Genomic DNA, 22,511 nt, shown 5'->3' on the forward strand with positions numbered 1-22,511 from the left:
GTTCCTTATCATGGGTGGCCACTGAAACCTCTGCTTAGTGAGCTTATTGGCCAGCTGATGATTGGAACAGTGATTTTACTAGATGTCTCCAACAATAAGTCTCCCTGTCTTTGGGGCCTGTGTGTGGGAGTTGGCCCATGCATTCAACACAGCTAGGCAGATGACAGCTGTACCTGTGCCTTTACTTCTGGCCTCACAGAACCTCAAGACTAGCCACATGGGTGAGTGTTAGGCCTTCTCAGGCGTTGCCTGAGTGTGCACACAGCCTGTGCATATGTGTGACTCTCTCTGTGCCTAGGAGTATGTTGTTGGAGCTTTCCAAAGCCTCCTGTGGATGTCTTGTTCTCCAGCATTTCCTTTTAGGCTGGAGACTTTTGGTTAGACTATTGTTCATTGCAACCGTTCTCCACTGCTTCAAGCAGCCATGGTGTTTGTAATTACCTCTGATATTTTTTCAAAAAATCCTTCTGGAGAAAATGCTTTTGCACTGGGTGAATTACTCAGGCCAAATAAATTCAGCCCTGGTGAGCGAGTTTTCCAGGGAGCTACCAAACCGGTGAAATAATGACAGTGCTCTAGGAATGGCCCTCTCTGCTGGTTGCCATGGTGCTGGTCTTCATCCTGATTGTGGACTGTTGGTTTTCACAGTTATCTCAGAGCTAGAGGCTGGTAGGTTTAAGAATTGGGTGAGTTAAAACACCACACATCTAGCTGTTCTTACTGAGATGCAGTTGTTTTTCGTGGGTGAATGCTCCCCAGATTGCTGCAAGTCTTTGATTAATTTTCAGACTTCTGAAAAGTTGAATTTCAACATTTTTTTGGCCAATGTTTTTCTTTCTTTTGTGGAGGAGAAGTTTTTCAGAAGTTATTATTTTGTCATTTTTGCTGACATCTCTGCCAGGGGTTTTTGAATATTGAACCAGCCTTGCATTCTTGGGATGTGTTTGTGTTTGTGGTGTGTTAATCTTTTTACATACTGGATTCAGTCGGCTGATATGTTGCTGAGTATTTTTATTTTTATGTTAATGGAGAATTTTAGTTTGTGGCTTTCATATACTGTCCGTCTGGTTTTGATATCAGGGTAATGCTGTCCTCAAAAAAATGGGATGGAAAGCATTTCCCTTCTCTTTTGTTTTCAAGAAGATATTGTGTAGAATTGATGTTATTTCTGTTACTTTTAAAACATCTTTTTAAGTTATTTCATTGACGATGCAAGTAAAGCCATCTTGGCCTAGAGATTTCTTTTTGTGGAATATTTAAATCACCAAGACAATTTATTTAATAGATGTGGGACTGTACAAGTTGTCTATTTCATCTTGGGTGAGTATTGGTAATTTGTGGTTTCTGAGGAATTGGTCCATTTATTCAAACGGATTTAATTTATGTGCATGGAATTGTTTGTAGTGTTTCCTTATTACCATAGTGTCTGTAGGGTCTGCAGGGATACCCTTGTTTCATTACTGATATTGTTAGTTTGTCTTTTCTCTCTCTTTTTTTCTTTGTCTTGATAGAGGTTTTTCAGTTTTATTGATCTTTTCAAGGAACCAGCTTTAGGTTTCATTGATTTTTCTCTATTTTCATCGATGTTATTGATTTCTGCTTTTTTCTTTATTTCCATCCTTCATCTTGCTCTGGGTTTATTTTGCTCCTCCTTTCCTAATTTCTTAAGGTAGACTATTAGTTTCCTGATTGAAATACTTCTTGCTAATATAAATATTTCATACAGCAATTTTTTTCTGTAAGCACTGTGTTAGCTTTATCACACACATTCTGATGTGGTATTTTCTTTTTTTTGGAGACGAAGTCTCACTCTTATCCCCCAGGCTGGAGTGCGATGGCACGATCTCAGCTCACTGCAACCTCCGCCTCCCAGATTCAAGCGATTCTCCTGCCTCACCCTCCCGTGTAGCTGGGATTACAGGCATACACCCCCATATCTGGCTAATTTTTGTATTTTTAGTAGAGACGGGGTTTCACCATGTTGGCCAGGCTGGTCTTGAACTCCTGACCTCAGGTGATCTGCCTGCCCCAGCCTCCCAAAGTGCTAGGATTACAGGCATGAGCCACCACGCCCGGCCCCGATGTGGTATTTTCATTGTTGTCCAGTTGAAGATAATTTCTAATTTCCCTTGATACTGCCTCTTAAATGTGTAGATTATTCAGAAGTGTGTTTAATTTCCATGTGTTCAGAGATTTTACTATTACCTTTCTGTTACTGATTTGTAGTCTAATTCCATTTTGGTCAGAGAACATAACTTTGAAACATTTCAATTCCCTTTAATTTGTTTCCTGAACCAGAATATGTCCTAGGTGGGTGAACATTCTATGTGTTCTGGAAAGGAGTGTTTTCTGCTGTTGTTGGGTGGATCCTACCAGTGTCACTTAGATCATGATGGCTCATGGTTCAGTTCACCTGTATCCTTGATGCTTTTCTGTCTGCCAGTTTTATCAGTTATTGAGAGAAGAGTGTTGAAATCCTCAGCTATGATTGTGGATTTGTCTGTTTTTACTTTCAGTGTTATCGATTTTTGCAGCATGTATTTTGAAGTTACATTGTGAAGATCATTTTGTCTTCTTTGCAAATTGACATCTTTATCCCTATGTAATGTCCCTCGTTCTCCCTGGTAATTTTCTTTGTTCTGAAATTTTCGTTGTTTGATATTAATATGAACAAACAATCCAGACTTGTGTTATTAGTGTTTGTATTACATGTATTTTGCCATTCCTGTACTTTGAACCTGCCCATATAATTATATTGGAGGTGAGTTTCTTGTAGATAACATGTAGTTGGCTCACTATTTTCCAACTGATAATCTCTGTCCTACTATGGATGTGTTTAGTCCATTTTCATTTATGTTGTGATTAATATGTTTGGATCTAGGTTGACTATTTTATTACGTTTTTCTGTTTTTTCCCCTTTTTTTGGTTCTTCTGTTGCAACTTTTCTGCCCATTTTGGGTTATTTAGATTTTTTTTTTTTAGTATTTCTTTTTAATTTATCTATTGTGATTTTTTTTTGTTCACCTAGGGATTGCACTTAACATACTTAACTCTTCATCATCTACTTAAGATCAGTATTTTATCACCTCCACTGGAATACAGAACTCCTCCCATCACATAGGTCTCTTTTACTCCCTGACCTTTAAATTATTATGGTAGTTATCTTACATATTATCTCTACATTCATTGAAAACCTCATCAGATAATATAATTTTTCTTTTTTAACTATGAAATTTATTTTAAATAACTCAAGAGGAGGAATATAATCTGTTTTATTTGCCTAGATGTTCAGCATTTCTGTTACTCTTGCCTCATTCCTGCTGTTGCAAGTTTCCCTGAGATATCATTTCCCTTCTGTCTGAAGGACATCCTTTAGCAATTCTTTTAGAGCAGCTCTGCCATCAATGCATTTTCTTAGTTTTCCTTTATTCAGAATGTGTCTATTTCACCTGCATTCCTGAAAGATATTTTTGGTGGATTGAGAATTCTGGGTTGATGCTTCTTTTATTTTAGCACTTGAAAAAATGTTCCACTTCCTTCTGGCCTCCATGATTAAAACAATATTTAATTGACAAATAAAGATTGAATATATTTAAGCTGTACAACATCATGATTTTACACACACACACACACACACACACACACACACACACACACACAGAGTGAGAAATTAACAGTCATTCAAACTGTTCCCCTACAAATAATGTAATAATGTGTTGGTCTTCTCTGCCTGCTTTAAAATTTTTCTTTGTCTTTAATTTTTAACTCTTTTAAAATGATACATGTGGGTGTGGATTTTTTGGGGGTTTATTCTGTTTGGGGCTTGCCAAATTCTTTTAATCTGGTTTATGTCTTCTTCCAAATTTGGGAGATTTTTAGTCATCATTTCTTCAGATTATTGTTTCTGAACTATATTTTATCTTCTGCTTGTAGGGATAATGACTTCAATGTTAGATCTTTCAGAATCATCTTACAGGTCCCTGAGCCTCTGTTTTTTTGTTTTGTTTTGTTTTGTTTTGTTTTAAATCCCTTTCTCTCTGTTGTTTGGATTGGATAATTTCTATTGATCTGTCTTCAATTTCACTAATTTTCTTCTGTTACTAATATTCAACTATTGAGCCTATACAGTGAATTATTTCAATTACTCTCTTTTCTTCTTATGAACTTTCCACTTGGTTCTTCTTTATATCTTCTCTTTCTTTGCTGAGACTTTTTAATGTTCCCATTCCTTTCAAGGGTATTTGCTTTTACTTGTTGAAGCATTTTTGTATTAGCTGCTTGAAAATCGTCGACACCAGCATTGGTGTCATCTTGACAGTGGTATCTCTTGGTAGTCTTTTCATGTGCGTGCTACTTGATTCTTCCTATGCCCAGTAATTTCAGATGGTGTCCTGGGTATTTTGAAGACTACGTTACATGACTTCAGGTTTTCTTTACATCCTAGGGGAATGTTGATTTTTTTTTTCTAAGCTGGAAATCAGCCTGGTTGACTTCTGTGGGTTGATGTCTTCAAAGCCTGTGCGGTTTGATCTGTCCTGCCTGTGCACCTCCTGTGGTCATGTGTACGTGGGCAGTGGTTTGTCCCCGAGTACAGTGACATATGCCTCTAGGGGGAGCCCTGGAGTTCATGAACAACTTTATGTTGTATTTTTCGAGCGTCTCCCTTTCCAGGACCCTCTCCAGGACTTTTTGCTTTCCTGGAGCTTCCCTTTCAGTTCTACAGACAAAAAACTGGAGCTTTGTGTTTGCTGCCCTGATACTGCTTCTTATGGTTGCAACTGTATGTGCCAGAGCTGAGCGCCAGGAGGACAGAGAAAAAAAAAATCAACAGTGCTTCAGTGCTTACCCTTGAAATCAGAGCCCCTTCCATTGAAGATGAGTGTTTCCTTTTTTTTTTTTTTTTTTTTTTGAAATGGAGTCTCGCTCTGTCACCCAGGCTATAGTGCAGTGGCACAATCTTGGCTCACTGCGACCTCCACCTCCTGGGTTCAAGTGATTCCCCTGCCTCAGCCTCCCAAGTATCTGGGACTACAGGCACCTGCCACCACACCCAACTAATTTGTTTTTTTTTTTTTTTTGCTTTTTGATTTTTTTTTAATTGAGACAGGGTCTCACTCTGTTGCCCAGGCTGGAGTGCAGTGGCACGATCTTGGCTCACTGCAACCTCTGCCTCCCAGGTTCAAGTGATTCTCCTGTCTCAGCCTCCCGAGTAGCTGGGATTACAGGCATGTGCCACCACACCTGGCAATTTTTGTGTTTGTAGTAGAGATGGGATTTTGCCATGTTAGCCAGGCTGATCAGGTGATCCATCCGCCTCAGCCTCCCAAAGTGCTAGGATTACAGGCGTGAGCCACTGTGCCTGGCCACATCTGGCTAATTTGTGTATTTTTAGTAGAGGCAGGGTTTCACCATGTGGCCAGGCTGGTCTTGAACTCCTGACCTCAAATGATCCACCCACTTCAGCCTCCCAAAGTGCTGGAATTACAGGCGTGAGCCATTGTGCCTGGACAGAGTGTTTCCTTTATCAGGAGTTTAGTTGTTCACACCTGCATGGTCTGGGGTGTGAGAAAGAAGAAGAAGCAGGGTGTCTTCTGTCCTCTCTGAGCACTTGTGCTTCTCTCTTCCATACCTTGAGGGAGGCTGCAGGATTCTCTGGGAGCCCGCTCTGCACAATTGCCCGCCTCTGGGTTTTGGGTGCACAGGTCGTGGGATGAAGGGTTCTGGGACTTTGAATGCTGTTCCTCTGCCGCCCCCATCCACCTGCTGCTCTCCTTTCTGAGTGTTCAGACATCAGCTCCTTGGTCTCACGGGTGAAATGTGGGGTGTGCACCTCCAGGACTGGAGCCACCAGTAGGTGCTTTTGAAAACTGCAAGTTTTATTATAAATATGCAAATGAACCCAGACCTTGGCATTTCTTGTGTGAGACAAGTCTAAGCATCCTTGGGAGGGTATTTGTATCTCATTCAGGCAAATGTGGCAGGTAAACCACCAGGTAGATAGCTGGGGGCCTGATAGGGTGGCTCAGCTGCACTGAGGGGCCGCCAAGACTGTTGCATGCTTCCTCCCTAGTGCAGCTGCAGGCGGGCAGTCACCTATGCACTCACATACACATGCATGCACACAGTGCACTTACACACACATGCACTCTCACACACGCCTACACATACATGTGCACACACACAATGCACTCATATGCACACACACAGTCTAACATGCACACCTACACACACATGCACTCACACGTATGAACATACACATATATGCACACGTGCACTCACATGCACCTCCACACACCTGCACAACATACACATGCACACATGCACTCATACACCACCCGCACATATGAACACACACACAAAGTCACACACACACTTGCACATACATGCATACATCCCCCAACATCACATTTACATATGCATACATACATTTAAACACACACAAACAACACACAAGACATATATACACACACATACATAGACACACACAAACCTAAACATAATACATACATAATACCTACATGTGCACTTACCTACATATATACACGCACAGACACCTCACTCCCACATATACCCTATACACATATACCCCCATACACACTTATACCATATACATACATTCAAACACATGTACACTTGCACACATACATACACACATTTAAACACACATATACACAAACACGTACACATGTGCATACACATGCTTCATCTCATGCACACAAATACATGCATGATACACATACATACACACACATGAAAACACTTAAACATACACACACACTTGCTCGTACATATTACATACACATATTAAAACACATTCCCATTCTCAAACACATCCACATGCAGTGTGATTGTGAGTGATTTTGTGAAGTGCATATCAGAGAGACACAGTTTCCTTGAAAGTACTTTGTGAGTCCTTCTCTAAAGCAAACATAACAAATGTCAAAGAGCTTGGGGAAGCCCTCCCTTGGTGATCAGGCTGATTCGAGGGCCATGGAATGAGCGGCAGATGCAGCTGCCCAGCTGGTTGAGCATGCTGCGGCTGTGTGACTGGATTTGCCTCTGTGCTCATGCTTAGAGGTGCTCACGCGGGATGCCGGTCTGCCACGTGCCCAGTGCTAGCACCGCTGCTGAAGATGTGTTGCTGACAGGCCGCTGTGTGGGTCCTTGCAAGATCCTTGCAGTGCCTGAATCCATACCCGGGTCCCTGAGAACATCTGGCTGCAGAGATTCGGCTCTGGGACTCCTCAGCATGCTCAGTGAGGCGGTAACACTTAGTCAACTTGGTTTAAAAACACAGCAGCTCTTTTAGTGATCATTTTGAAGACAGGTGTGGACTTGGAGGTGCATTTGAAAGCTGGTATCCACTCACTTGGGCTGTCCTGCACACCTCTGGAGTGGACTTTGGTCCTTAATTCCTGGGGATGAAAACATAGAAGTTTCACAGTTAGACTTTGATTGCACCATGGAGACTAGATTAGGATGAGGGGGGATCAGGGGCAGGAGGCTCTGCCCTGCCTGGTCCAGGGAGGGGAGGACCGGGCCTACAGAGGGACAGCGGTCCCGAGGGTGGAGGAGAGGGCTGGGCCTGCAGAGGGCCCCAGGTGCCGAGGGCGGAGAGGAGGCCGTAGGCTCAAGAGCCATTTAAGAGGTGGAGCACAGGCTGGGCGCGGTGGTTCACGCCTGTAATCCCAGCACTTTGGGAGGCCGAGGTGGGCAGATCTCGAGGTCAGGAGATTGAGACCATCCTGGCTAACACGGTGAAACCCCGTCTCTATTAAAAATACAAAAAATTAGCCGGGTATGGTGGCAGGCGCCTGTAGTCCCAGCTACTCGGGAGGCTGAGGCAGGAGAATGGCGTGAACCCAGGAGGCGGAGCTTGCAGTGAGCCAAGATTGCGCCACTGCGCTCCAGCCTGGGCGACAGAGCAAGACTCCGTCTCAAAAAAAAAAAAAAAAAAAAAGAGGTGGAGCACAGCAGAGGGGTGGCCGGGCGGGTTCAGGGTTGAGAACAGAGGAGATGGGAAGTGAACTGCAAGCTTGGGCAGATGCGTAGATGCAGGGGCTGTATCTGAGATGGGGCAGTAGGCAAGGAGTAGGTGTGCAGGGAGAAATGGGTAAGGAGCTGTTCCATCCTGTCCAACCTGGGGCTGGAGTTGCCACAAAGGCAGTGGCAAGGAGTTCCCACAAGGGAGTGCCCCAAACTGTCCCACAGTGGGATGGTTAGGATTCCACAGAAAGAAGCACCAAACCCCAGGGTGATGAGTCCAGAGCTTTATTAGAGGAACTTGCGTACAGAGGAGGACTGCAGTGTATGCTTGTAACAGACAGCAAGAAGGCAGAGGTCCCACCCAGGCATGTCTGCTATGAGGGGTCAGGCTATGGAGTTTATCTCAGGGTTGAGGACTCTGGCTCAGGGCCAAGCAGGACGGCTTTCTCTGTATTTAGCAAGATGGCTGATTTCTCAGAGTCTTGAGCAATGCCTAAACACCTTTATCCATGCCTGGTTCAAGCCTGGAGGGGAAAACTTGCAGGTGGGTCAGGACAGATAAAGAATGTGCTGGGGGTGCTGAGGGATGCTATATTAGCCTATGTGGGACATCCAGGAGGCAGTAGCTCTCTGGGCTGGACCTCGATCAATGCTGAGCTGACAAGGGATTTGTTGGCATGTCAACGGCAGGAGAGGATGGGCGTGCACTGGGGCACCATGGGCAAGGGACCATGATAACAAGGCTCGCCCTGGGGCAACACTGAGGAGGCTGAGACCACCAAGGAAGAGGCCCAAAGGAGCAGGAGGAGAATCTAGAGAGTTGTGTTTTGGGGTCAGTGAAGACTTTGATGCATAAGTGATGTGCCGGTGTGAATGCCATGGTGAAACATGAGCGGCTGGGGAAGGGCCGAAGGACCGCAGCCCCAGTGGGCACAGGTGACCTTAGCAGGAGCAAGGGCTCCATGGCTGCTGAGCAGATCTGAGATGAGGATGTGGACACAGCTGGTGTCTACGGCTGTTTCCCGAAGCCAGGCTTTGAAGGGCAAGAGAGAGAGCAGGGGTAAGATGCAGGGCTGGTTCTGGCCCCTGTGGTCCCTGGTCACTGCTGTGTCATGAGGGGGTGTCAGAGCCTCACCACCTGCCGCTGTCCATCTGCCGGCCCTAGCAGAGCCACCAGGTCACCAAGGATGAGCTAGTGAAAGGCAGGCAGCTGGATGCATCATTATTTCCTTTGTAAAAATTAATTTACAACATAAAAACACCACCTTTTGTATGTTGGGCACAAATATGTTTTTGAAAAGATTTTTAAAAAGTCTAAGTGTCCAACAGCAGATGAATGGATGAAGAATATGTGTTGTATATTATAGTATGCAGGGGGATGCTGTTCAGCTGCCACTCAACAACATGGGTGAAGCTGGAGGATGTTATGTTAAGTGAAATAAAACATAAAGACAGTTACTGCACAGTCTCACTTATATGTGGAATCTAAAAATGTTGAACTCGTAGAAGTGGAGAGTGAAGTACCAGAGGCTTGAGGAGGTGGTAGGTCATGGAGATGTTGGTCAAAGTGTACAAAGTTTCAGTTTGGAGGAATAAGTTCAAGACATCTATTATACAACATGGTGACTATAGTTAATAACAATGTATTGTATTCTTGAAAATTGCTAAGAGAGTGGATTTTTAGTGTTCTCACCACAAAACAATACATATGTGAGGTAATGCATATGTTAACTAGCACAATTTAGCAATTCCACAGTATATACGTATTTCAAAACACATTGCTTATAATAAATGTATACTTTTTTGTAAATTTAAAAAATTACTTTTAGGATAAACTACAGAGAGTGAGGAAGAAGCAAAAATAATAAAAGAGGTCATGCAGAAAAATTTCAGAAATGATAAACAACATGAATCCTAAAATTTATAGATTCACAAGGAATCATTGTAAGTGTAAAGAAGATAAATTCTCAGCTAGACATATCATAGTGAATTGCAGAAGGCCAAAAACCAAGAGGAGAGCCTTAAAACTACCAGACAGAAGAATATATTAACAGAACAACAGTTACCGTTCCTATAGATTATTCAGCAGTAATGAGGAGCCCAGAAATGAAATAATGGCATAATGTCCCAATTAGCAAGGGAAAACAACTGTCAACCTAGAATTCTGTACGCAGCTAAGCTATCATTCAAAAGTGAGTGTGAAATAAAGACATTTTCAGGAAGTAGATTGACAGAGTTTACCATTCACAAAACCTTCCTAAGAGAATTACCAATAGATACACTTCATAAGAGGAAAATGTCATCTAAAGTAACAGAATAGGTGCTGAAAGTAGTTATATGAGGAAATCAAAATAATGAAAAGATCCAATCCCAAGGCCTAGGATTAGATTATACCAATGGCAATTGGCCCTCTAGAAGTTGTAGGCTGCATTAGCAGTCCTTTGTGTGAGTCAGGGCTACTGCCCATTCTGCCAGTGTTACTTAAGGAATTATCTCTGAAAATACCTATGCATTGGCGTGCAGGTCACAAACTGTGCTTCTCTTTGTTTGTATACTTAGGAGATCACAACTGGTAAATAAATGGCAGAGCCTGAATTGCAACATATACCAGTCTGAAAATTATCTAACTGGGAGGCTTCAGATTCTGAGAACTAACCTATTGTCTGCCCTGTGCATCTTCAAAATGTAAAGTTCCTTTTGTTGAGAAACCCAGGAACAGGGCAGGTTTGTGGCTGAACCATCAGAGTTTTGAGATCAAGAAGGTGGGCCCTCATTCAGTTCTAGTAATTGGAATATGTCTGACCCTGTGTGTCCCACTCTGTCCCCAGAGCCCAAGGTGGTGTTTGCCAAGGACCAGGTGGCACACAGTGAGGTGCAGGCTGAGGCAGGGGCCAGTGCCACGCTGAGCTGTGAGGTGGCCCAGGCCCAGACGGAGGTGATGTGGTACAAGGATGGGAAGAAGCTGAGCTCCAGCTTGAAAGTGCATGTGGAGGCCAAGGGCTGCAGACGGAGGCTGGTGGTGCAGCAGGCAGGCAAGACAGATGCCGGGGACTACAGCTGTGAGGCCAGGGGCCAGAGGGTCTCCTTCCATCTGCACATCACAGGTGGGTTTCTTGAGATCTGTCTTATGTTCCTTAGGATAATTTTTAGTGACATTAGCGTGGAGGTGCCACCTAATTGCCTCTTTTCTTACAAAGCTTCCCCTATAATAACAACTAGCAGGTATTAATTTTGTGCCAAGGGGCATAGATTTTGTGAATGCTACTTGTCTTTCTGCTTGCTTAAACTTCAAAACAATTCTATGAGGAGGAACTCTGATTATTCCCGTTTTAAGATAACACAGAAGGAAGTAACTTACACAGTTCACAAAGCCAGAAAATTGCAGTCAAGATTTGGACCCAGTATTCTGGGATTATTATTCCTTTTTTTCTTCTTGAAGAGTTCTATCTTCAGTATTTATGTTAGCATCTCTGCTGGTTATATATATTCTCTCTTTTTTTTTCTCATATGAAAACATATTTGTTCTCCCTTTGATTCTGAGGGCTGTTTTATCTGGGTGTAGTGTTACAGTTTAGCAGCTACCCCTCCACCCCCATAATATTTTAAAGAGGTCATTCCACTGTCTTCTGGCTTCCGTATTTCCTTTGAAATATCAACTGTAAGATTTATTTTGGATATTTTAAGGGTAATGTATCTTTTTTCATCCTGTTGCTTTTAAGATTTTCTTTTTGAATTGGCTTTGTGGCATTTTTTTCTTTGATGAACCTAGGTGTGGTTTCCTTTGTCTTCATCCTGGTTGGGATTGTAGAGCATCTTGAGTCTGTGGGTTTATGTCTTTCATCAGCTGTTTGCTGTTACTGAATCCTGAATCTTCAGTGCCTGTGAAATGGGTTGGTCCCAGATTTGTGTCTCTGACTGTGCATGTCTCCTTGTCCACCCTCAGAGCCCAAGACGATGTTTGCAAAGGAGCAGTCAGTGCATAATGAGGTGCAGGCTGAGGCGGGTGCCAGTGCCATGCTGAGCTGTGAGGTGGCCCAGGCCCAGACGGAGGTGACGTGGCACAAGGATGGGAAGAAGCTGAGCTCCAGCTCAAAAGTGGGCATGGAGGTCAAAGGCTGCACACGGAGGCTGGTGGTGCTGCAGGCGGGCAAAGCAGATGCTGGGGAGTACAGCTGTGAGGCTGGCGGCCAGAGAGTCTCCTTCCGCCTGCACATCACAGGTGAGTTTTTTTAGGCCTTTCTTGTGCTTTTAGGATAGTTTTTAGGGACTTTGGGTACATCTGGAGGTCTCACCCAAGGACCTTTTATTCTCATAAAGCTTCCCCTGTAATAACAACTAGCAGGTATTAATTCTGTGCTGAAGGCCTAGATTTTGTGAAATGCTTCTTGTCTTTCTGCTTGCTTAAAATTCAAAACTATTCTGTGAGGAGTAACTTTGATTATTCCCATTTTAAGATAACACACACACAAGGAAGTAACTTACCACAGTTTACAAAGTCAGAAAGTTGTAGTCAGAATTTGGACCCAGTATTCTGGGATTATTATTATTTTTTTCTTCTTGAAGAGTTCTATCTTCAGTATTTATGTTAGCAGCTCTGCTGGTTATATATATTCTATCATTTTTTTCTCATATGAAAATATATTTGTTCTCCCTTTGATTCTGAGGACTGTTTTATCTGGGTATAACATTACAGTTTATCAGCTATTCCTCCACTCCCTAACATTTTAAAGAGGTCATTCCATTGTCTTCTGGCTTCCATATTTCCTTTGAAATATCAACTATTATTGCGGCACTATTCACAATAGCAAAGACTTGGAACCAACCCAAATGTCCAACAACGATAGACTGGATTAAGAAAATGTGGCACATATACACCATGGAATACTATGCAGCCATAAAAAATGATGAGTTCATGTCCTTTGTAGGGACATGGATGAAACTGGAAACCATCATTCTCAGTAAACTATCGCAAGGACAAAAAACCAAACACCTCATGTTCTCACTCATAGGTGGGAATTGAACAATGAGAACTCATGGACACAGGAAGGGGAACATCACACTCTGGGGACTGTTGTGGGGTGGGGGGAGGGGGGAGGGACAGCATTAGGCGATATACCTAATGCTAAATGACGAGTTAATGGGTGCAGCAAACCAACATGGCACATGGATACATATGTAACAAACCTGCACATTGTGCACATGTACCCTAAAACCTAAAGTATAATAATAATAATAAAAAAAGAAATATCAACTGTAAGATTTATTGTGGACATTTTAAGGGTCATGTATCTTTTTTCATCCTGTTGCTTTTAAGATTTTCTTTTTGAATTTGCTTCGTGGCATTTTTTTCTTTGATGAACCTAGGTGTGGTTTCCTGTGTCTTCATTCTGGTTGGGATTGTAGAGCATCTTGAGTCTGTGGGTTTATGTCTTTCATCAGCTGTTACTGAATCCTGAAGCTTCAGTGCCTGTGAAATGGGTTGGTCCCAGATTTGTGTCTCTGACTGTGCATCCTTCCTTGTCCACCCTCAGAGCCCAAGGGAGTGTTTGCGAAGGAGCAGTCAGTGCATAATGAGGTGCAGGCTGAGGTGGGGACCAGTACCATGCTGAGCTGTGAGGTGGCCCAGGCCCAGACGGAGGTGACGTGGTACAAGGACGGGAAGAAGCTGAGCTCCAGCTCAAAAGTGCGCATGGAGGTCAAGGGCTGCACACGGAGGCTGGTGGTGCAGCAGGTGGGCAAAGCAGATGCCGGGGAGTACAGCTGCGAGGCTGGGGGCCAGAGAGTCTCCTTTCAACTGCACATCACAGGTGAGTTTTTTGAGGTCTTTCTTATGCTATTAGGATAATCTTTACAGACTTAGGGTATGTATGGAAGTCCCATCCAATGGCCTTTTTTCTCATAAAGCTTCCCCTATAATAACAACTAGCAGGTATTAATTTTGTGCTGATGACCTAGATTTTGTGGAGTGCTTCTTGTCTTTCTGCTTGCTTAAACTTCAAAACAATTTGTGAGGAGGAACTCTGATTATTCTCATTTTAAAATAACACACAGGGAAGTAACTCAGCACAGTTCACAAAGCCAGAAACTTACAGTCAGAATTTGGAGCCAGTATTCTGGGATTACTATTCTTTTTTCTTCTTGTAGAACTATGTCTTCAGTATTTATGTTAGCAGGTCAGCTGGTCATATGCATTCTCTTACTTTTTATTTCTCTTGTGAACACATATTTGTTCCCCCTTTGATTCTGAGGGCTGTTTTATCTGGGTATAATGTTACAGTTTAGCAGCTACTCCCCACTCCCTAACATTTTAAAGAGGTCATTCCATTATCTTCTGGTGTCCATATTTTCTTTGAAATATGAACTGTGAAATTTGTTATGGATATTTTAAGGGTCATGTACCTTTTTTCATCCTGTTGCTTTTAAGATTTTCTTTTTGATTTTGCTTTGTGGTAGTATTTCTTTGATGAATGTAGGTGTGGTTTCCTTTGTCTTCATCCTGGTTGGGATTGTAGAACATCTTGAGTCTGTGGGTTTATGTCTTTCATTTGTTGTTTGTTGTTACTGAATCCTGAATCTTTGGTGCCTGTGAAATGGGTTGGTCCCAGATTTGTGTCTCTGACTGTGCATCCCTCCTGTTCACCCTCAGAGCCCAAGGCAGTGTTTGCCAAGGAGCAGTTGATGCATAATGAGGTGCGGACTGAGGCAGGGGCCAGCGCCACACTGAGCTGTGAGGTGGCCCAGGCCCAGACGGAGGTGACGTGGTACAAGGATGGGAAGAAGCTGAGCTCCAGTTCGAAAGTGTGCATAGAGGCCACGGGCTGCATGCGGCAGCTGGTGATGCAGCAGGCAGGCCAGGCAGATGCTGGGGAGTACACCTGTGAGGCCGGGGGCAAGCGGCTCTCCTTCCATCTGGATGTTTCAGGTCAGTGCTTTGGGGGTACTAACTTTGTAGAGGTGATGATGAGACTGGCTGATAGACTCTGGTGCTCTTCCCATTAGCCTTTACCTCTGTTGTTTCCTACCCTCCCAATTCTTATTTCATAACTGGTGTGGTCAAGGGAGGCCAGATGGGAAGGATATGTGTGGAGGGAGACGGGCTATTGCTGTGTACCTGGAGTGGTGTTTTCATGCAATAATGCTCAATCATACGTTCCCATCATCTGCCTAGAACCTTGCTGCTGTTCCTTCTCTACCACGGCCCTGTGGTCCAAGGTAGACCAGGTGTCTCCACCTGGGGATGTGTGAATTTCCTTCTACTGAATGTCTGGCAGCTCCCACATGCCTGCACCCCATACCTCATGCTTGTTCTCCCTAGTGACAGATGTTTGAATTTAACTCATCTGGGAGAAGGGGAAATTTCAGCCACACAACCATACATGGAATTATCTCAAGATCACACTGTGGATTATCTGATTTTCTATGTCCCGGGACCTTCTCCCCTCCTTTGCATGGACATGGAAGCTACCTGTGCACCCACAGGTAGCAAAACCTAGATCCATGTTTGTTGCAATGTCTGTGTCAAGTAAAACAGCAGCATGGATTGGTACATATGAGCCTGTGATATGCACCCACGAGGTCTGGAATTCTCTTCCAAGAACAACTCTTGTTTTCCTTGGTTTTTAGTTAGAACATGTCAGATTCTCCTTGGAGCTTGATTTTTAAATTTAGAAATGGAAAGGAATAAGTAGCTTAGGTGACATCACCAGGCGCTGATACAACTGAGATGCAATAGTAGCAGTATATTAGTCTGTTCTCACACTGCTAATGAAGACATGCCCAAGAGTGGGTAATTTATAAAGGAAAGAGGTTTAATTGACTCACAGTTCTGCATGGCTGGGAAGGCCTCAGGAAACTTGCAAGGCCTTAGGAAACTTACAATCATGGCAGAAGGGACCTCTTCACAGTGCTGCAGGAGAAAGAATGAGTGCCGAGTGAAGAAGCGAGTTCCTTATAAAACCATCAGATCTTGGTGGTAGTAGTCACTCACTATTACAAGAACAGCATGAGGGAAACTGCCCCCATGATTCAATTACCTCCACCTGGTCCCACCATTGACGTGGTGATTATTACTATTCAAGGTGAGATTTGGGTGGGGACACTGAGGCAAACCATATCAAGCAGCCCCTGACTGGCAAAAGCAGTATTTATTCAGTAGCATTTCCCAGTAATTATGTCGTGCCTGTGGCTTTTCCTGACTGAGTCATAGAGAATTCTGAAACTACATTTATTTTCTTTTCATTAAGAGAATCTTAACGTCAGAGATCTGTGGGCTGCAGCCTCATGTTGACACCTGGGGGCCAACACATGGCAGTCTGGTATTACCACCATGCAGTGGTTTGTGGGTGGGTATAGATGCCAGTAAACCCACTATATATCTTTCTAAAATGCTATTTTAGGAGAGTATGATAAATATTTACTGGTATTAAATAGAACAGGTTCAACAAATTGTTAAATTGCTTAAAAAGTATATGAAAAGTAACATAAGAAGAAATAGACAACTCAGATAGTCCTATAACTTTTAAATAAATGGGACTAGTAACAAAAGTATTTTCACTAAGAAATTTCTAAGCAATATCTAATAACTTTACAGTAAATTATACCAAACAATCTGCAAATAAATTATTCCATGTTCATGGAGATTCTTCTAGAGAATACAATGAAGAGATACACTCTCTGATTTGTTTCATGTAGATGGCATAACATTGATACAAAGTAGGAAGAATTAAAAATATAGGCCAACCTATTATGGATAGCAAGGACAAAATCTTAAGCAACATATTATTCATATATATTTCGCAATATACTAAGAGAATAGTATGCTATGAAGAAAGTCGTATTACTCAGGCATGGTGGTGTGCACTTGTAAGTCCCTGCTACTTGGGAGGCTGAGGCAGGAGGATATTTGAGCCCAGGAGTTGGAGGCTGCAGTTAGCTATAATCACGTCACTGCATTCCTGCCTAGGGCAACAGAGCAAGATCCCATCTCTAAAGAAATTGAAAAAAAAATTAGCTGGCTGTGGTGGCATATACCTATAGTCCCAGCTACTTGGGAAGCTGAGGTAGGAGGATGGCTTGAACCCAGAAGACTGAAGCTGCAGTTAGCTATGATGACATCACTGCACTCCACTCTGGGTGACAGAGTGAGACCCTATCTCAGAAAAAAAAAAAGAGAAAAAAAAACAACAACAGATTTTGGGCCATTAAACCAAATGGGAAAAAAAATCAGACCAGGATCTCAACCACACACAAAATCAACTCCAGTTGGTTAGAGATGTCAGAATCCCGGGGAAACCCATACAAGTCTTAGAGGAAAAGAGAGATGTTTCTAGTGACTTCACAGTAAAGCATGACTTCCTAAACAGAACACACATGCCCTGACCACAAGGAAACACATTTGATATATTTGAATACATTAAAATTAAAAATTTTGATTCTTTGGAAGACACCATAAGAGAATGAAAAGGCAAGCTACACAGAAAAGGAAGAGATTTCTAACATGCTAATGCTCTAGTATGCTAGAGCTCACTGCTCTAGTATTTAGATGTAAAAAGAGATCCTAAAATGAAGGTGTAAAAGAAAGACAGTGCTGTTGAAAGTCAGACAAAGCACTTGCACAGTGACACCACAGAAGAGTGAAGACTCTGACCCCAGACCATCAGAAGGCGCCCAGCTGACAGTCCTCCTGATATGGACCCAGGAAGCCATGGGAGGCCTAGGCCCTCCCGAAGAGGCCAGAGCTGACCCTCCTGACAGTGGCAGGAGCAGGAGCTTCAGACTCTGGGGCCCTGGGGTGAGGACGCACCCTGCACAGTCCTGTGGGGAGACCCCGGCACATCTATGAGGGGAGCTGTGCAGGCGTCAGGACTCCGGTCCCTGTCCTGGAGGATCTGTCATGGTGGCCCTGCCTGGGACAGCCCATGGCACCATGCAGAATGGATGGAAAAACTGTGTTCCTTGTGCTGGGAGGTGGTGGTGCAGCCTGGAGAGCATCTGTCCCTCGCACTTCCCCTTCCAGGCCTTCTCTCCCCAGTGCCGCCTTCCTGACCTAGATGGTGGTGGTCACCCTGTGTATCCCTGCCTTCCCCAGAGCCCAAGGCAGTGTTTGCAAAGGAGCAGCCGGCGCACAGGGAGGTGCAGACCGAGGCAGGGGCCATTGCTACACTGAGCTGCGAGGTGGCCCAGGCCCAGACTGAGGTGATGTGGTACAAGGACGGGAAGAAGCTGAGCTCCAGCTCAAAAGTTCGAATGGAGGCTGTGGGCTGCACACAGAGGCTGGTGGTGCAGCAGGCGTGCCAGGCGGACAGCGGGGAGTATAGCTGCGAGGCCGGGGGCCAGCAGCTCTCCTTCAGCCTGCACGTGGCAGGTCAGTGCTTTGTGGGCGCTGAGGAGCCTCTTCAGAGGTGATGGTGGTTCTGGCTCGTAGCCCCAGCATATCTCTGTGCACTTTCCTTCTGCCTTCATGTCTCAGGCTTCCCATCCTCCCGTTCCCATTTCCATCCCTGTGCATGGGAGGGAGAGGGGCTGTTCCTGCAAACCTGGAGGCGTGTTTGCACTTTGTAATGCTCAGTCACTCGTTCCTAGCACCTGCCCAGAGCCTTCTTGGTGCTCCTTGGCTTCTGGGACTCTGGATCTCCCTTGTCTTGGGCTCTGAGGTTGACCAGGCGTCTCTCTCCTGGGGCTCTGTGAATATCCTGTTCTGGCAGCTACCATATGCCCTCACCCAGCAGCACCTGCTAGTTCTGGTCAGCGAGAGATATTTTAATTTTTTTCCTGGTGGAGTGACCCAAACCTTCATTCCTGAAGGGTCTAGGTCATTTGTAGTCCTGCCTGGATTGGGTTGTTGTAGTTTCCCATTGACCTTGATCACAGGGCATGGTAATACTGGGAGACGCCCTAAGGGATTGCCTGTATTCCACGCATATGCCTCCTTACCTCCATTGTGAAGTAGTAGACTGATTTCATCTTGATAGTTCAGGTCAGTCACCCCAACCAACAATGTAACTCCTTTAGCCTGTTGACTTAAAGGTAGGAGGAGCCCAAAGTGGCCAGGTGGCAATTTTAACTTCCAGTTTAATGGGATCGTTGTTGTGTTTCCTGGTGGCAGCATTCCTCCTTCCGGAACTAAGACCTCTAAGCCGGCAGAACATAATGTCATGGGAACAGGAAGCAAAAATTTTGCTAGTGGGTCACTAGGGGTGATGGTGAGTGGTGCCACTTCCACTTCCATCCCTTAATTCCTGGACACGTGAATCCTGGCTATGGAAAAAACAGTGCCATGTATTGGACACCGATTCAAAGCATACACAGCCTCTGGAGAACTTTGCCCCAGCCCTGCAAAGTATTGTCACCTAGTTGGCATTGGAATTCAAAAGGCTATTGCACTGTTTTATCAATCCACTTGCTTCAGGATGATGGGGAACATGGTAAGACCAGTGAATTCCATGAGCATAAGCCCACTGCCACACTTTTTTAACCATAGAGTGCGTTGGTCAGAGGCAGTGCTGTGTGGAATACCATGACGGTGGATAAGACAGTCCGTGAATCCGTGGATGGTAGTCTTGGTCAAAGTGTTGTGTGCAGGATAGACAAACCCATATCTGGAGTAAGTGTCTCTTCTGGTGAGGACAAACCATTGCCCCTTCTATGATAGAAGAGGTCCAATATAATCAACCTGCCATCAAGTAGATGTCTGATCACCCTGAGGAATGGTGCCATATCGAGGGCTCATTGTTGGTCCCTGCTGCGGCAAATTGGGCACTCAGCAGTGGCCTTAGTCAGGTCTGCCTTGGTGAGTGGAAGTCCATGCTGCTGAGCACATGTGTAACCTCCATCCCTGCTACCATGGCCGCTTTGTTCATGGACCCATTGGGTGATGATGGGGGTGGCTGGGGAAGGAGGCTGAGTGGTGTCCATAGAACGAGTCATCCTATTCACTTGATTATTAAAATCCTCCTCTGCTGAGGTCACCCTTTGGTGAGCACTCGCATGAGATACAAATATCTTCACAATTTTTGACCACTCATAGAGGTCCATCTACATACCTCTTCCTCAATTTTCCAATCATGCTTCTTCCAAGTCCCTGACCATCCAGCCACACCATTGTCTACAGCCCATAAAACAGTGTATAACCACTCATCTGGCCATTTCTCCTTCAAGCAAAGTGCACAACGAGGTGCACCACTTGAAATTCTGACCACTGGGAAGATTTCTGTTTGCCACTGTTCTTCAGGGATGTCCTAGAAAGGGGCTGTAGTGCTGCAACTCTCCACTTTTAGGTGGTGCCCACATATCGTGCAGAACCATCTGTGAACCAGGCCCTAGTCTTCTCTTCCTCTGTCAGTTGATCATAGGGAACTCCCCATGAGGCCGTTGGTGCAGGCTGGAGGAGAGAAGGCAGGGTGGCGGGAGTGGGGACCATGGGCATTTGAGCCACTTCCTCATGTAACTTACTTGGGCCTTCAGGACCTACTTGAGCCCAATCATGTATATACCACTTCCATTTGATGATAGAATGCTGTTGTGCATGCCCAACTTTATCGCTAGATGGGTCAGAAAGCACCCAGGTTATGACAAGCAGTTCAAGTCACATGGTGACTTGATGATCCATAGTCAATTGTTCAGTTTCCACCAAAGCCCAGTAACAGGCCAAGAGCTGTCTCTCAAAAGGAGAGTAGTTATCTGCAGAATATGGCAGGGTGTTGCTCCAAAATCCTAGAGGCCTCCACTCTGATTCACCTGTGGGGGCCTGCCAAAGGATCCAGACAGCATCCCTATCTGCCACTGGCACTTCAAGCACCACTGGATCTGCTGAGTCATATGGCCCAAGTGGCAGAGCAGCTTGCACGGCAGCCTGGACCTGTTGCAGACCCTTCTCCTGTTCTGGACCCCACTCAAAACTGGCAGCCTTTTGGGTCACTTGGTAAATGTTCCAGAGTAACACACCCAAATGAGGAATGTGTTGCCTCCAAAATCTGAATAGGCATTATGCCTCTTTCTTGGTTGTAGGAGGGGCCAAATGCAGCAACTTATCCTTCACCTTAGAAGGAATATCTTGACAGGTCCCACACCACTCGACCCCTAGACATTTTACTGAGGTAGGAAGTCCCTGAATTTTAGTCAGATTTATTTCCCATCCTCTGGAATGCAAATGTCTCACCAGCAAGTCCAGTGTGTTTGCTGCTGTGTATGTCTGTGTTCCCTTGGGTGATACATAGGGAAGCCTGAGAAATACAATTAATTTCCTTTTTTTTTTTTTTTTTTTAAATAGAGTGTTGATGCCAAATAGGGGTGGGCTGAAGTCCCATGGTAACCTCTGGGTGCTAACACATAAGTTTGGTATTACATCAGCATCAGTGTTATGTGGATATGTATAGATAACAGAAATCCCACTGTATATTTCTGTGAAGTTATTTTCAGAGAATATGACAAAATGTTTTATGTAATAAATTTGAAAAGTTGTGACAATTTGGCTAATTCCTAGTAAATTACATGAAAACTCACATAAAAGGATACAGAAAACTTAAATAGTCCTATAAGTTTTAAATAGATGGAGGCAGTAGTAAAAAAACTTTTAAACCCAATAATTTTCTAGTAAACTGTTTCAAATATTCTGGAAAGCAGTTATTCCATATTTGTGAATATTGTTCTAGAGAATAGAAAAAGGAGATTGACTCCATATGCCATTTAATGTTTTGTTTGTTTGTTTGTTTGTTTGTTTGTTTTTGAGACAGGGCCTCACTCTATTGTCCAGGTTGGAGTGCAGTGGCATGATCTTGGCTCCCTGCAGCCTCTGCCTCCCAGGTTCAAGTGATTTTCCCACCTCAGCCTCCCAAGTAGCTGGGATTACAGGGATGTACCACCACCACAAAAATAGCATGTGTGCCAGCTATTTTTTTGTATTTTTTTTTTCAAAAATACATTAAAAACACGGGGTTTTGCCGTGTTGCCCAGGCTAGTCTCAAACTTCTGGGATCAACCTATCTACCCGCCTCGGCCTCCCACAGTGCTGGGATTACAGGCATGAGCCACCATGCCCACGCCATCATTTTATGTAGATAGCGTAACATTAATACCAAAATCTGACAAAGGAAGTAGGAAGAGTTAAATTGTAGACCAGTCTACATGGATTCGACATTGTGGATATCGAGAACACAATCATAAACAAAGTATTAGCAAATGGAATTCAGCAACGTATCAAGAAGACAGTGCCCTCTGTTGAAGATCCTGGTCCCAGAATGCAAGGCTGGTTTGGCTTTAGAAGCATTAGATCAGTATAATAAGCTTGACCTTAACAGATTGAATGAAAAATGATGTAATTATCTCAATAAATGCAGATTAAAAGTATTTGATAAAATCTAGAAGATATATTTGAGAAAATTTAGCATCAACTCATTTCATAGGATTCTTAAACTTTATAGAAGTGTTCTTCCTTAATTTGATAAATGGTACTACAGAAGCACCACTAGGATCCCACTCAGAGCAAACCTTGAAAGGTTTGATTCAGAGAAGGAGACAGGGCAGTGTCA

The 22,511-nt window shown here is 44.0% G+C and overlaps 1 protein-coding gene across 2 annotated transcripts in view; it reads left to right on the top strand.

The window, feature by feature from the left end:
- OBSCN (obscurin, cytoskeletal calmodulin and titin-interacting RhoGEF) overlaps nucleotides 1-22,511 on the top strand; it is a 168,297-nt gene that overhangs the window by 21,219 nt on the left and 124,567 nt on the right. Inside the window, exons 10-14 of one of the 2 annotated variants that reach the window (XM_032136250.2) lie at nucleotides 10,815-11,090; nucleotides 11,930-12,205; nucleotides 13,518-13,793; nucleotides 14,633-14,908; nucleotides 18,074-18,349. In XM_032136250.2, coding sequence (XP_031992141.1) covers nucleotides 10,815-11,090; nucleotides 11,930-12,205; nucleotides 13,518-13,793; nucleotides 14,633-14,908; nucleotides 18,074-18,349 — 1,380 coding nt within the window. The remainder of the gene's footprint in view (nucleotides 1-10,814; nucleotides 11,091-11,929; nucleotides 12,206-13,517; nucleotides 13,794-14,632; nucleotides 14,909-18,073; nucleotides 18,350-22,511) is intronic. The other variant, XM_058430481.1, reaches the window with a different exon arrangement.

This window comes from Hylobates moloch, unplaced genomic scaffold (genome assembly GCF_009828535.3).
Source record: "Hylobates moloch isolate HMO894 unplaced genomic scaffold, HMol_V3 SCAFFOLD_18, whole genome shotgun sequence".
In the NCBI taxonomy this organism is placed as follows: Eukaryota; Metazoa; Chordata; class Mammalia; order Primates; family Hylobatidae; genus Hylobates; species Hylobates moloch.